This window comes from Polyergus mexicanus, unplaced genomic scaffold (genome assembly GCF_030449975.1).
Source record: "Polyergus mexicanus isolate NDT 795.1 unplaced genomic scaffold, iyPolMexi1.0 SCAF_6, whole genome shotgun sequence".
Taxonomy (NCBI): Eukaryota; Metazoa; Arthropoda; class Insecta; order Hymenoptera; family Formicidae; genus Polyergus; species Polyergus mexicanus.
The window spans coordinates 6,062,282-6,078,870 of NW_027223326.1; the positions used below are offsets into that span (position 1 = coordinate 6,062,282).

At 31.9% G+C, this 16,589-nt stretch overlaps 1 protein-coding gene across 3 annotated transcripts; it reads left to right on the top strand.

Moving 5' to 3' along the window:
• Sos (Son of sevenless) lies at positions 1-15,324 on the top strand. Of its 3 annotated transcripts, none has more exons than XM_070297003.1 (20): positions 1-758; positions 1,307-1,570; positions 1,709-1,792; positions 1,902-1,982; positions 5,112-5,261; positions 5,323-5,531; positions 5,605-5,788; positions 5,881-6,127; positions 6,225-6,464; positions 6,537-6,900; positions 7,049-7,241; positions 7,327-7,569; positions 7,669-7,824; positions 7,915-8,097; positions 8,218-8,335; positions 8,412-8,701; positions 8,779-9,001; positions 9,075-9,388; positions 10,408-10,657; positions 10,743-15,324. In XM_070297003.1, exons 1-20 carry the CDS (start codon positions 651-653, stop codon positions 10,835-10,837), a joined length of 3,996 nt encoding a protein of 1,331 aa, XP_070153104.1. In that variant the 5' UTR covers positions 1-650; the 3' UTR covers positions 10,838-15,324. The 3 variants fall into 3 exon arrangements, with proteins under 3 accessions (XP_070153104.1, XP_070153105.1, XP_070153106.1); XM_070297004.1 differs by having other exon boundaries at positions 9,093-9,388; XM_070297005.1 differs by having other exon boundaries at positions 678-758; positions 1,474-1,570.
• Positions 15,325-16,589: the final 1,265 nt, after the last annotated feature.

The window sequence follows — 16,589 nt, forward strand, 5'->3', positions numbered from 1 at the left end:
GCGAGAGAGCGAATGGCGAAAACTTGACGGAACGAAACGGGACGAAACACGACGAGACTAGACGATACGAAAGAGCGAGGATGCAAGGTGAGGCGAATGGCGAATGGTGCAGATAGTGCTGCCAGTCGGGACGAAACGGGGGAGGAGGCAAGGCGAACGTTCGCGCGAGACTGACTATTCTGACTATTAGAGTGGCGCAATCAGGCGCAATGGTAGTCGTTGGTGATATTATTCGCTAGTGTCGGTTGTGAATTCCAACGGAGGGATTAACCGAGAGTGAGGGGCGTGTTTGTGAAGATGCATCAGTGCCGGAGTTCTCGGACTCTTGGCACGCTCGGTCCGGCCTTGGTGACGCTGCCGAGAGCAACAAGCGCGAGATCAGTGCAAGGGTATAATCGGGCGGTTTAGCTATCGAACGTCGAGAGAGAGAAAGAGAAAGAGAGAGAGAGAGAGAGAGAGAGAGAGAGAGAGGAAGAGAGAGCACTCAATGTGAACACGGGACGGAGGCTGCTCCGGGAAATGAAACGAACCGATTCTCTTTGGAAATTTCATGAACTCTCCGCAGCTTTCCGGCTCCTTCTGTAGATAAGCGCGCTAAGTGTGTGTGTATGTGCGTGCGTGTATGTGGTTGATTCCTCAAGCACAGTGAAATGTTTTCATCGCCGGCGTCAGTGGTGGGCGAGCCGCCAGGCTACGACTTTCAGAAAGAGGAGAACGCTGCCAAGTGGAAGGGAGTGTTTGTCAACTCCCTGCGTAAGGTACACGCATCAATTTGCACGATTCCCATTTTGTCTCCTCCACTTTGATCCTTGTCTCTCTCTCTCTCTCTCTCTCTCTCTCTCTCTCTCTCTCTCTCTCTCTCTCTCTCTCTCTCTCTCTATCCTTACATTTCGTTTTCTCGTCTTCTACTATCCCGTTCTATCCCCTCCAGAGTTCATTCCTGCCTCTCCTTTCTTTCTTTTTTTTTGTTCGATCATTTTTCGTTCCGATGATTTTACATCAGGGCTGGATCGATCAATGACACCAACCGACGTCATCGCTGCGTGCGTGACCATCATATGATTTTTCAATTACGCGCTGTACTTGTGTCAAATTCGACAACTAATCATAGATATTTTAAATTATACTCTGTTACGATTGTCAAAATTCGCTCGACGATATATTCAAAGTATTGTTAATCTTACGATATATAAGCGTATCTTCGTTTATTTTTTTTTTGGGTGGGGGTGGGGGGGACAACAGCAATTGCCTGATAATATGGGTAGATATTTACATTAATTGCCAAAGAAAATTGTTAATTTTATAGGTACTAGAGCAAGTACATCCTAGTCTCGAAGCTCGACAAGATGCGTTAGATTATGTGGAGAGTTTAATTTTAAGAATGCTAGGCATGCTTTGTGGACATCCACCTCCTCAAACCCCCCAAGATGTAGAGGAAAGAGTAAGACGAACATTTCCTACTCCCATTGACAGATGGGCGCTGCGTGATGCAAGGGATGCATTAGAGAAAGGAAAAAAAAAGTCACCGTTAGTGCTACCCGTCGACAAGATTCATCAATTACTACAAAAAGTACATATCTATACAATGTTTAATTTACATATTTGTATATGCAAATTGTAAAGTATACAGATTTTATAGAGTCAAAATTGTGTATAATTGATTTAATTAATTATGTATAATTAATTATGTATAATTCTTTTTTAATAGGAAGTATTACAGCACAAAATTGATTCACAAGTTAGTCTATTTGTAGTTGGGGTTTTGGAATATATTTCCGCTGATATTCTAAAGGTTGGTAACTTATTTTATTGCAAAATTAAATTATTTTAAATCTACTGTTTGTTCCTTTTATTCTACAGTATCGTTTAAGAAAATGTAAAATTATTCTTTCCTTTTTCAGTTAGCTGGGAATTATGTGAAGAATATTCGCCATGTAGAGATTTCGTGCGAAGATATACGAGTTGCAATGTACGCAGATATGGTAAGATGTTGTTTGTAGAAACATACAATCCGTGTTCTATCTCTGTATTGCATCTTAATCGATCAATGTACACTCTGTATCATATTTTACTATTTACATTTTTTACAATCAATTTGAATATATCGATGTACATATATATAAACTATTGAAAATGTAGACATAACATATATTGATACATACTATAATTGTGATATTAATAATGTAGTTTATATTGTGTAATACCTTATTCCGATTCAGTATTTGGTTTGTAAAATATTTTTATATATGTACAATAATATATTATGAAGAGCTTATATAGAAATTAAATTGATTAATACAAGTGGTATTACATCGCGCATTAAATAGAAAGTAAATGGAGTAGAAAAATATATCTTGCTAGTAATGGCTTGCTTATTATTCGTTTACGGATCCAAAATATAATTTTGTCGCGTTATATATTTAGTTTATTTGAGAATATATATATATCGTTGAGGATGGAACTTTTAACCCTGTGTATGTATGTATATATATATATATATATATATATATATATATATATATATATACAGGATGTCCCATTTTAAAAGTTCCACCCTCATAACTTTTCAGGATCACGTTTGAAGGAAAACAACTCTGATAAAAATTGTAGGGAACAAAGGGGGCTATCTAATAGTGACCTTGGATTTGACTTTCAAGGTCATTTGAAGGTCAACTTCCGTTTTTTAAATGGAACCCCCTATTTTTTATTACATATTCTTGTAGCTTATCTCGAGAGCTTTCCAAAACACTATAATAAAGTATTTTTTTATTAAGTACTTTTTAAGTTATTTGATATTTTAATTTGACATATTTTGATATAAAAAATTAAATATCTCGTAAAATATTTAGTTTTCGATAATCTTACCGTAATACTTCTATGTACAGAATAATAAAACAAATCAATTAGTATAACAAATAATTATTTTTAAGAAAATTATTTATAATGTATTTTTTTAAACAATTATTTGTTTTTTTTTTGGCACTAATTGATTTGTCTCATTATTCTGTACATAGAAGTATTACGGTAAGATTATCGAAAACTAAATATTTTACGAAATATTTAATTTTTTATATCAAAATATGTCAGATTAAAATATAAAATAACTCAAAAAGTACTTAATGAAAAAATACTTTATTATAGTGTTTTGAAAAGCTCTCGAGGTAAGTTATAAGAATATGTAATAAAAAATAGGGGTTCCCATTTAAAAAACGGAAGTTGACCTTCAAAGACCTTGAAAATGACCTTTAATGTCAAATCCAAGGTTGATCCTGAAAAGTTATTAGGGTGGAACTTTTAAAATGGGACACCCTGTATATACATACACATTACATATTAAGTCTTTCTCTCTATTAATTTGTCTTAACTTGACAAGAAATAGAAAATTCTTTTATGATCTGTAACTTAAAGCATCTGCTACTAGCAACGATAGAAAAATGAATTTTAGAATTGGCTATACTTAATTGTGGCTGCATATATTCTATGCTTGATTACATGCTTTCCACTAATATACTAACAACTCCAACCATGTTCATTCTTCGCTTATGCTGTTCTAGGTGGTACGTACTTGTGATTGTACAGAAAAAGATTTAAGATATGTCACAACATAGTTTTTGGTATCTGTATACTGTACATAGGCAAAACTATTGACCTGGAAATAATTTTTTATATATCTGGCGTCACGACGCTATCGCATCGCTTGATTATTTTAGCGAAAGTTGCATACTTTTGCCTTTATATATATATCGTATATATATATACACAATATATAACATTTAGTTATAATTTTTATTCTTTTGTTTTTACTATTGCTTCTCAATAAATATTTTTTTTATAATGTTTATATCAAAATTTAACTAATACATGTGGCACATTATTGAAAATATTTATCATATTGTATGATAATTGAATTACTTATATGAGCAAAATATATATCATATAATTTGCTAACTCATAAACAAAATAAAATTCTTCAAATATGTTTATTTTTTAACAATATGGAAAAATATATTAGAGAAGATAATTAATTATAAGTCTATAAACAAAAAAAAAGTTCTAAAGTATTGATGACATGATTGTTCTATATAACAAATGATATTGTGTATTTTTTTCTTGTCATTTCTTAATATATTTCATTGTTTCTTTAACCTTTTCGCTACGGCTGAGCTGGGCGTATAGCTCTGTTGCTGTACGTATAATATAGTCCTGCCGCGGGACGCGCTTTATTGATAATCGTAGCGCAATTGATGTATACTGCTGTCGATCATTCTTTTCATAAACCAAATGCAAACAGATGTACTACATATACTAACAGATAAAACATGTGAAAATATTCCTGTCTTACAACAATAGAATATCTAGCGACTTTAAATGTAAGATTTAGAAGAAAGCCACTATAGTGGCGTTTTGTCCCAAACAGTCGTTTAGAGAGAAGCTACTGAATTGACGTTTTGGCCTAGAACATTGTTTAGAGGGAAGCCATTATAGTGGCATGTAATATCCAAAGGGTTAAAGAATTACTTATTAGAATGTTTCTTTTGTATAATATTTGTAAATTATTTATGCAATTGTCAACAGTAAAGTTACAAATTGGAAAGTTAGATCCTGATAAGTCTTTTAAAATTTTTTTCACTATTATCTTTTCTTTTCATTAACTGTAAGAAATTTATAATTCTTGTAGATCGTGCAAGTCACTTCGCACATGCAAAGCATATGTATTTCTCTTTTATTTAAATGCAGCTTAATATAAATAATAAATATAATATATATAATATAAATATATATGTATTATATTCATATATGTATAATTACTGCTTTGTACTAATTATATTGCAGAATGCATTCAATAATATGTGAATTATAGACTGATAAAGTGTTGTAGTAGCTTAACGGCGCATGTTATGGAGAAATTTTAATAGTGTTTCTTTTAATCTTTAGTCTTGCATGCTGTTATGTAGGGCGATTAATTTTGTCATCAATGAAAAGTTGTTAGCCAGCTCTGATCATTAACTATATCATTTATTATTTTTCTTTTTATCTTTTAATATAAATGTATAAAGATACAAAAATATCAGGGATTATTATTTGTAATATGGTATGTAATTCATTGACAGGTACTGATGGATATGTTTTATCAAGACGATTGCACAGAAGGTCCGCAAAGTAGTTTGAGTGCAGTTGTTTCCCAGACTTATGAAGAATCTGTGCGAGATCTCATTCATGATGAACGGCATTACATTCGTGACCTGCATATGATTATCAAGGTAAAATAAAAAAATATATTATTAAGAAAGGTAATTAAATCAAAATAATTTTCGTTGCTAGGTATTTCGCGAAGAAATTGCGAAACTGGCGCAAGATAAGAGTGAACTCGAAACACTCTTCAGTAATATTACAGATATTTATGAGATTACTGTGACATTACTCGGCAGTTTAGAAGATATAATGGAAATTGCAGCGGAGAAGCAAACACCTACAGTTGGTTCATGCTTTGAAGAATTAGCAGAGGCGGCAGAATTCGATGTTTATATAAAGTATATATCACATATGTTATGCGCGATACATATTGTGTATAAATTTTTTATTAATTAAACTATTTCTCGCTAGATATGCGAGAGATATTAATAGCCCAACTAGTCGGGAAGTTTTAACGAATTTATTGTCAAGACCGGAAGCTAATGCGGCTTTGCGAGCGGCAGGTCATGGTTTTAGGGAAGCTGTTAAATATTATTTGCCAAAACTTTTATTGCAACCTATATGGCATTGCTTCCTGTATTTCGATTATATAAAGGTATTACGTTTAACTCTTTGCATATACAGGATCGTTTGTGCTCATTTTTATGACATCTTTCAATACTTTCCATCTTTCTCAATAAATCATAGGTTTTACACAAACGCACACCTAGCATAGAGGATGGCGAAACCTTGGAACAAGTGCAAGGTTTATTAAGACCACTACAAATGGAATTGATGCAATCTGTGGCGAGTCTTCCGAAAAAGGATACAGGCTTGCCAATGCAGAGCAGAGCGAGGAGACAAGCGGCATTAGAGAAGATTAGTGAATTACAAAAGACTGTAGATGGCTGGGATCAAAGAGATATTGGGCAGTGTTGCAATGAGTTTATTAGAGGTAATTAAAAGAAACATTCTTTTTTATTATATATTTTTCGATACTCAACCATTATCTTCAATCTTGTTAACGTTTATATGATAATTTTTTTATACAGAGGATATTTTGGGGAAAGTAGCTAGTAATGGACGAAGATTAACTGAAAGAAAAGCCTTATTATTCGATGGATTGCTAGTATTGTGTAAACCAAGCAGTAGCAAAAGAGTTAGTGTCACCGTTGCAGCGGGTATTGTGGCTGTTGGAGTCGGCGGACATCCGACTCATCAAGGTGAACTCCGATTGAAAGAGAGATTTTTCATTAGGAAAGTCGATATTATTGATAGAGAAGATACCGAAGGTAAAAAATGCATCTAAATTTCACTGCAATTTTATGTCAAAATTTTGTGCAATGCATAATATACATTTATAGAGTTGAAAAATGCTTTTGAAATTGCACCAAGAGACCATCCTAATGTTATTCTTGTTGCCAAGTCTGTCGAGGACAAGAATAATTGGATGGCAGATTTAGTGATGTTGAATACAAAAAGTATGTTAGAAAGGACTTTGGATAGTATTCTTTTGGATGAAGAAAGGAAGCATCCTTTAAGGCTACCTCCAGCTCACTTATATAAATTTGCTGAACAAGATAGCAAGGAGAACATTGTTTTAGAGGCCAGAGAAAATGGTGGTGTTCCATTGATTAAGGGTGCAACTTTGATAAAATTAGTAGAGAGATTGACTTATCATATATATGCTGATCCAGCTTTTGTAAGAACATTCCTTACTACTTACAGGTAAGCAATAAATAATAGCAGTGTATACTGTAATAATCCATTGTGTGTGTGTGTGTGTGTGTGTGTGTGTGTGCGCGCGCGCGCGCGCGCGCGTGTGTGTGAAAGTAAATATAACTAATTACTAATTTTTTAATAATTTATTTTATAGAAGTTTTTGCTCACCTCAAGAATTATTGACATTGTTGATAGAAAGGTTTGATATACCAGATCCTTCGCTAGTTTATGGTGAAGAAGAAAAACCCTCTGTATGTAAAACAACGGCGAGAGAAGATTGGAAAAGATATAGAAAAGAATTCTGTCAACCGGTGCAATTTAGAGTTTTGAACGTTTTAAGACATTGGGTAAGTAATATATATTTTTCCCATTTTCCATAAATTCTATGCAATTCTTAAAACACTCTCTTTTTTTCTAAATATTTTCCATTAGGTGGATCATCATTTTTACGATTTCGAACGTGACAAGAATCTTTTGGAAAGATTGCAATCGTTTTTAGATACAGTTAGTGGCAAGTCTATGCGGAAATGGGTTGATTCAGTACTAAAAATTGTGCAAAGAAAATGTGAACCTTCGGAACAACGACCTATCACATTTAGTTTTGAGCGGTCTCCTCCACCGATTGAAACGCATCTTAAAATTCCAGAAAATAATGAAGAATATGGAATACTTACGGTATACATACAAGATAATATCTTTCAATCTTATGATTTATTTAAGGAAGTATTCAGCTACTGAATCAATTCATACTGAGAAATAACTTGTCAATTACAGATAAATCCTATCGAATTAGCGAGACAATTAACACTATTAGAGTTTGAACTATACAGAGTAGTAAAGCCCTCTGAATTAGTTGGATCTGTATGGACAAAGAAAGACAAGGAGAAGACATCACCGAATTTAATGAAAATGATTAAACATACGACAAATGTAAGTTTTCGTGTTTCAAGTCGTCGCATCGAAAATATACCATAAGAAATATAGCATTATTAATTTGGGTTTTATATGGCGTCTTGATAGTTTACAAGATGGCTGGAGAAAATAATAGTAGAGGCTCAAAATTTTGAAGAGAGAGTAGCCATCATATCACGCGCAATTGAAATAATGATGGTGCTGCAAGATCTCAACAATTTTAATGGTGTTTTGGCGATTGTCAGCGCTATGGGATCGGCTTCAGTTTTTAGGCTAAAATTTACGTTTCAAGTATGTATAGTATGTCTCAAATATGTATGATTTATAATTTATATATATATTTACATATATATATCTTTCAAAATTCTTTTGCATGAAATTATTTTCTTTTTTACGTGTTTATTTTCACAGCCATTACCAGCACGATTAGAAAAGGCTTTGGAAGAAGCGCGAGAACTTAATAACGATCACTTCCGGAAGTATCAAGAAAAATTACGATCCATCAATCCACCTTGTGTACCATTCTTAGGTAAGTATTATTAAATGACGACGATTTTTTTATAATTAAAAAATATTTAAATTTTTCTTTTTATATATATTCTTAGGTATGTACTTGACTAATATTCTGCATATTGAAGAAGGAAACTCAGACTACTTACCGGGAAGTCCGGAGCTTATTAATTTTAGTAAACGGCGAAAAGTGGCGGAAATAACTGGTGAAATACAGCAGTACCAAAATCAACCCTATTGTCTTTCAGTGGAGTCTAAAATAAGACAATATATTGAAAATATGTGTCCCTTTGATCCTAATATGTCAGATGCAAATATAGGCACTTATCTGTATAATAGAAGTTTAGAGATAGAGCCAAGGAAATGTAAAGCACCTACACGATTCGTAAGCGTTTTATTTATTTAATTTGATATAAACAATTATTCTCTCCCAGTTCTTTTCAAATAATATTATTACAATAGCCACGTAAATGGCCCGAGATAAACTTGAAATCGCCGGGAATTAAGGCTAGTAGAAGTTTGAGATTGCCAGCCCCGTTACAAACGGTAACATCTAGCGTTAGATCGCATGATCCACCGCTGGAAACACTTCCGCCTCCTGAATTACCGGAAACACCGCCACATACATCACAGGTCACAGTTCCGTACACAGGGGACCACAGTGTTTTTGCACCTGTCTTATTAGGTACAAATCGATATTTAAATCGATTCTAATTCAATAATGATTACAACTACAAACTCTTTCTCGCGCGTTGTAGCACCTTCTGTACCTCCAGGATCACCTAGTCCGCCTAGCATGTCGGTGCTATCGATCGCTTCGTCGAGTAGTAGCCCTCAACAAGGATCTCCAGGACATTTCCCTACTACGCAACATCAAATTACTCACTTTGCCTTTAATTCCGGCACCATAAGCATGGTGAGTGCTTTACCGAGTTTGTCGTCAAGTGGAAGCCCTAGTGGAATACCAACGCCGCCGTCTCCTGGTAACATACTTTCTAATCAACTTCCACCACCTCTACCGCCAAGAACCAGTAGAAGACGAGAAAGTTCATTTAGCGAATCATCACAACAAGTAAGATTCGAAGATTAACTAGGATTATCTCGTTTAATTTAATGAGTTTTCAACATATATCGAAAATCGTATTAATTTAATTCAATACTGAGATATCTTTATACAGGGTGTTAAAAAAAAGAGTTCAGGACTTTAATGGCAGATAGTACTCGAAATGGAGGAGAAAAGTCCTAATAAACATGAGTCGAGAAATTAATGTTGTCGAAGTTATGAACAATTTATCAACAACGGATTATCTTATCATTTTTTTATCCGAAAGAAGAATTTGTTCTGCCAAAAGAAGAAAAAAGAAGAATTCTTTAAACTTCAAAGTTTAGGTTTTTTACATATCCTCCTTCTATTTTCACACTTTACATCTTTATATCTTCGTACCACAGAATTGCGAACTCTTTAAAAAAATTCCAGCATTGTTTTAACTATTTGACAGGTATTTTGTATTCTGTGATGTAATTTATCATAATGTTTGCTTTCATACCGCGCGAGAGGACCAAAAGCGGATAAGTCGCTTAGTTTATACAAAATGAAAAATTGTTTATAACTCTGACAATATTAATTTTTCGACCTATGTTTATTAGAACTTTTTTCCTTTATTTCGTGAGTACTATCTACCCTTAAAGTTATGAACTCTTTTTTTTTAACACCTTGTACAATAAGATAGTGCATATTCAAATTTTATTTCTGTAATAAAAATATGGATTGCTAAATATAATCAAGTTATTATTTTCATTTTATTTAGCATTTGTCAAATATAATTTATCAGTTTCGTTATACAGTATGTATTACATGATCATGTATTATATAGCATGAGATTTTTTGATAAATAAAAATATCCATTTTGCACTAAACCTATCAAAGATATTTCAATATTGCATTAAAGATGAATATCTCTGCATCTCTGAGATTAGATAAAGTAGGATAATGATTGTATATATATATATATATATATATATATATATATATATATATATATATATATATGATAGAAAAAGTTTAAGAAATTTACTTTCGAATAAATATAGGCAAGACAAGCGCCAAACGCACCAATTCTTCCACCGAGAGATGATATATCTCCACCGCCATTACCACCACGAATACCGCCTGTAACGCTACCACCGCGACTTCCACCGACGCTAAACGCTAGCAATTCAGCTTTATTAGCGCGCCGAAATTCCACATTAGAGAGCACATGCTCTACCGTCGTTCATCCACGGAGACATATGTCTTTCAATGGTCCTAGCCCCACGAAACTTACACCGACGCAGCCTAACGGTAAGATTGCGCCGCTTGCAAATTTTTTTCTTTTACGGGCTCGTAATCGCGGATATTTATTTTGATTTTGATTATTGCATTTCAGGATCAGTAACACCGAGGTTACCACCAAAACCGAGTTTACCAGAACGTCCACCATCTACCATGTTTAATTTCAACGCCCCTCCTGGACCTACTTAAGTGTTACTCCGTTTCTCTCTTTCTGTCTCTCTTCCTACAATTTTCTTTTTTTATCTTGTTGGAAAAGAATATTTTCAATTGAGGCTTAATCCACTCAGTAAGTTAAATAAAACTGAAATCTCTCTCTCTTTTTTTTTTGCCGTATAAATTCAAGAAGAGAAGCTGCAATAATACAGATTGATAGGCTAGATAGAATATATTTATCTTTGACTATAGAAGTACGTATTATCAGTACTTTTTCCATTCACGATATTATTGTGAAATGAATCATCTTTTATATTTTTCGATATTTTTAGCTCCATCGATCAAAGATCGGCAAATTTAAATATTTTAAGCTATGCTTTGTTATAAAATAAACTTATATTCTGTGTATCATACATGGTAAATAATTATTTTTTTATTCTATTCATTTTAATTAGTGTGTCCAAATATGTTTAAAATATCTAAATAGTAACATCATTTCAATTCTTGCATTGCTCATTTGATCGATGGTGGCATGACATCTTTGCTGCAACCAGTGTACAAACTCAAATTTTATGAATGACAGAAATTTGTTTCCATCCCCTTAACTATATCTTATATAAATATTTCTACTTATCTAGCTATCGGCTATGTTAGATGATTCTACTAAAAACAATTATACTGTGGCCGATGTGATTGAGCACGGCTGATTGTCTGTAGCTTATAAGTATTATTTGCAAGATTGAAATGTGACTACAATTCCACAAATTAGATAGGCAAGATTCTCCTATTTTATATCATTTATCTGTATTCCTATTTTATAATTTTCTGACGATAATGTTGCTATCATCATATACATATAATGACATTGTTGTATAAAAGTTATAGTATATAGATATATATATATATAAAATAATAGTTTTATTTTACATGATATTAGATATATATACGACGCAAAATGTTGTTCGCGAGAAATAAAAATATAACATGCATATAATAACATAATAATAATTAAACGAAAACAAAGCACGACGATAGTACAAAGAACATATAGTGAATTTAAATGAAAACAATTTATTTGTCAACAATTTCTTATTTTTTGCTGTGTAATTTTATTTTTATTTCTAACTAAATATTGAATTTAGAGGACAATATTGCCTATCTATTATGCAGAACTATCACATTTTAGATTCATAAATAACACATTTTCAGCCATATTCTGCCAGCCATATTAATTATATGATATTAATTATAATGAAAATATTCAGTCACTTCATACTTCTACAGTTAAAGGTATTTATGAATTTATAGCAGTACTTCTTAATACAGTAGAACTCCGATAACTTTGGGGATATAGACCGGTATTCATAGTCCGTTCTTATATTTAAGATCGTTTTAAATGTGATCTTGGGTTGTCTTAAGACCCTATTCAATGAAATCGTCATATAGCATCTTAAGACTGTACTTGAGATAATTGTAAATACAAGAATGGACTATGAATACCGGCCATAGAGTTTAGAACATGTATATTATAAGGACTGTGCTAAGTGTAACAAAAGTATCTCCAACATTTATTTGTATATCATTGAACTGTATTATACATTATATGATTATATAATGTACTGGAGCAAGCTTTTAAATGATAAAAATATGCAAATGTTCTACACAGATGCTCTGCCACAGATAAATGATTGCTATATTTTAACAATTGTGTCTGGGCTTGTGCCATCCTCCACTACATACACCCCTGTTCATTGTAAAAAAATAGCTTTATAACTTCAAGATATCTGTATTTGTTGCTTGTATATTCCTGATTGGCTAACGATGATTCTTTTCAAAATGAATCTGAATTTACCAAATGTGGAAAGAAAGTAGATATTTTGCACCACTGCTCTTTTTGCCGATGACTGAAGTTTGTTATATGGAAGACTCATTCCAGTATGTTATTTGCTATTCGATGATCTATTTTTATCCATTTGAAATTGTTTATACATTTGCATAACATGTTCATATAAGATATATACTTATGATCTAAAGAAATAAGTGTAACATTACACAGCATAATGCTGTTAACATAATAGTCATGATATTATTGGCTAGCCAAATAACTCGTAATGTTCCCACAAGAAATTTTGAGATTAATGCAGTCATATTTGGGATTATCCCCGATTGATCAAAGTACTTTGAATTACATTACATATTCATAGAAATGTTACATCTATCTTATTATGTCATACATGTACTACCATCTGGGTCCTATTATGACATGGAAGTCATACATTAGAAAACAGGACATCAGGGTCAGCATATCTGGAGGAGAATCAAAGTTATCGGAGTCAAACTAAAAGGGTTCTACTACTAAATTGTCAAATATAAATATATCAAAAATATATCGACCCTTTGTGCTTCAAGTATGATTTAGTTGACTTTGAAGATTTTGGTACCACAATATTCAATTGGCAATAAAAATAAAATAAATAAAAATTAATTAATTAATTAAAAATAAAAACTTATGTGAATAAAATTACACAACGAAAGACACGCAATTGTTAACAAATAAATTGTTTCTATTTAAATTCACTATTTGTTCTTCATACTATCGTTTTTATTTTTTTTATTTTTATTTAATTATAATTATGTTACAACTTCGAAATTTTGCGGGCAACTATCATGCACTACTATTTAGTCGTACATATAAGTATATATATATATAATGTCATGTAACATAAAATTACTTTTATTTTTAAGTATTAATACCTCCTTTTTTGGTATATATTATAAAATATCCAGTAAAATATAATTTTATATATTTTAATTTTTGTATATACATTTTTTATTTTACAAGTTTTCAAAATTGTGTATGAGAAAAATAATTAATACGACAGTACAAATACATCAGTTTAAAATAATAAAAATGTATAATATATTTTATATACATATATTTTTTCTTTTTTGATTACATACAAATAAAAGTATAAAATGTGTATATATACATAAAATTAATAATAACATATAAATAAAATAATTTGCACAACAGCGTGCGGAACAAACGTCGCGCGAAAATGTGCGAAGTACAAAGGGTTAAACGACTCGATACATTTTGACAATTCGGTCATTTTCAAATTTATCATTTGTTATAACTAACGGTTTGTGTTTACTATGTATTTCATAATGTCTGCGTTCAGCAGAGAAAGTGCTCAGTTTATCTTCTTGTCAACACTCAACGTTGATTTGTTGGTTCTAAAAGTAACAGCCAATCGCGTTCGATCGCTACTGAGCGGTTTTCTCTGCTGAACGCGGCCAATCTTACTGAATGGACTTCGCTCAAGTTTCGATTAATTGAATGGCTTTCTTTCTTTCTTTAAATCCCTATCTTTTTCCCTCAAACACAACTGTGATATAGTTTGAACATAAAAAAATATTTTAATGTAATTATAGACGTTTAGATTTTAGTAATCGACGTAAGAAAGTGATGTATATCGAAATAAATATATAAATAATTATGGAATCAATATCAAGATATAAGCGTGTGGATGTGGGTGTGCGTGTGTGGTGTGTGTGTGCGCGCGCGCGCAAGGTGTAACAGAGCGCCCGTATCAGGCGTTTTTTTTTTTAAAAAGCTTGTTGGGGAAAAAATTTTTATAGTAAAAGCTATAGTGAATAATCAAATGGTGGACTCGTGTTTCCCGGGGAAATTGGAAAGACGGATATGAAATTTATTTTTTTTAATGGGAAGAGGAGTCGAGTGATGTATCATTGGATAGAACCTTTAAAAAGAAACAACTGTAGGAAAAAATTTTTAATTCGTCCAATCAATTACAAGAAAAATGCAAATAATTAATTTTCTTTCATAAATGCTCGAATTGCCTTCCATTGTTGTCGAAACATAAACATTGTAACTTGTGTTACAATGTTTACTTTTTCTTGTTCAAGGACAATTTATTCTTATTAGGTTTATGTTATTATGAACATTACATTAAATTTTTTTTCATTTCAAAGTGAGATTTCGTATCGTGTGGAATAAAATTTGAAATCTTTCCTTAAGTGAAAAGTGAAATCTTTTCGTTTAGATTTGTTTTACATTTATTTTCATTAATTTTCATTAGGGTGTTCAGCAATGAAGAAGCTTTTGATATGTTGATGGTGTTAGGAGAAAGTCAAAGGTGTTTTAGAAGGGCAGCACATTTGTACGCTGAGAAATATCCAGACCGGCTGCATCATTCTTACAACGTATTTAAACGTTTGGGTGTACGGAACCTGTTGATCTTACACGATTTGTTTAAATATGTTGTAAAAATGATGCAGCCTATCTGGATATTTTTCAGCGTACAAACGTGCTGCCCTTCTAAAACACCTTTGACTTTCTCCTAACACCATCAAAATATCAAAAGGTTCTTCATTGCTAAACACCATAATGAAAATTAATGAAAATAAATATAAAACAAATCAACACGGAAAGATTTCACTTTTCACTTAAGGAAAGATTTCAAATTTTATTCCACATAATGCGAAATCTCACTTTGAAATGAAGAAAAATTTAATGTGATGTTTACAATAACATAAACCTAATAAAAATAAATTGCCCTTGAACAAGGGAAAGTGAACATTGTAACACAAGTTACAATGTTTATGTTTCGACAACAATGGAAGGCAATTCGAGCATTTATGAAAGAAAATTAATTATTTGAATTTTTCTTGTAATTGATTGGACAAATTAAATAATTTTTCCTACAAAAATTGTTTCTTTTTAAAGGTTCTATCCAATGATATCTCACTCGACCCCTCTGCCCATTAAAAAAAATAAATTTCATATCCGTTTTTCCAATTTCCCCACTTTTCCGGGAAACGCAAGTGTCACCATTTGATTCTTCACTATAGCTTTTACTATAAAAATTTTTTCCCCAACTTGCTACGACAAGCCGTTTTTAAAAAAAACGCCTGATACAGGCGCTCTGTTACACCCTGTATATATATATATATACACAAGGTGTATCACTTTAAGAGATGCAGCTGAATATCTCTTAAAGAGATTGGAAAAATGTTTTAGACAAAAGTCGCATGATTTTGAGGGGGCCATATGATAAAAATATGGACTTGACTTTGAGTGACTTTTCAAGGTGAGGTCAATGTGATCGATGTTTTCTTAAATGGAACCTCCCATTTTTTGTTGCATATTCTTGTAGGAAATTATCTCGAGAGCTTTTCAAAACACTATAATAAAATATTTTTTCATTAAACACTTTTTGAGTTATTGTATATTTTAATCTGACATATTTTGATATAAAAAATTAAATATCTCGTAAAATATTTAGTTTTTGATAATCTTACCGTAATACTTCTATGTACAGAATAATGAGACAAATGAATTAGTATAAAAAAAAAATTGTTTTTAAGTAAATTATTTACAACGTATTTTTTAAAACAATTATTTGTTTTTTTTGGCACTAATTAATTTGTCTTATTATTCTGTACATAAAAGTATTACGGTAAAATTATCGAAAACTGAATATTTTACGAAATATTTAATTTTTTATATCAAAATATGTCAGATTAAAATATAAAATAATTCAAAAAGTACTTAATAAAAAAATACTTTATTATAGCGTTTTGGAAAGCTCTCGATGTCAGCTACAAGAATACTAAATAAAAAATGCGGGTTTCCATTTAAGATTTTAGAGTTGACCTTCACATGACCTTCAAATGATTTTCCAAGGTCAAATCATTGTCACCATCTTATGGCCCCCTTGAAGCCACACAACTTTTGTGTGAAACATTTTTCGATTTAACGTAG

Excerpts from the sequence above, each read along its gene's own strand:
- Sos (XM_070297003.1), top strand. The coding sequence starts at position 651 with ATGTTTTCATCGCCGGCGTCAGTGGTGGGCGAGCCGCCAGGCTACGAC. Across the intron at positions 8,098-8,217 it reads GGCTAAAATTTACGTTTCAA|CCATTACCAGCACGATTAGA; the intron begins GTATGTATAGTA and ends TTATTTTCACAG. Across the intron at positions 10,658-10,742 it reads TACACCGACGCAGCCTAACG|GATCAGTAACACCGAGGTTA; the intron begins GTAAGATTGCGC and ends ATTGCATTTCAG.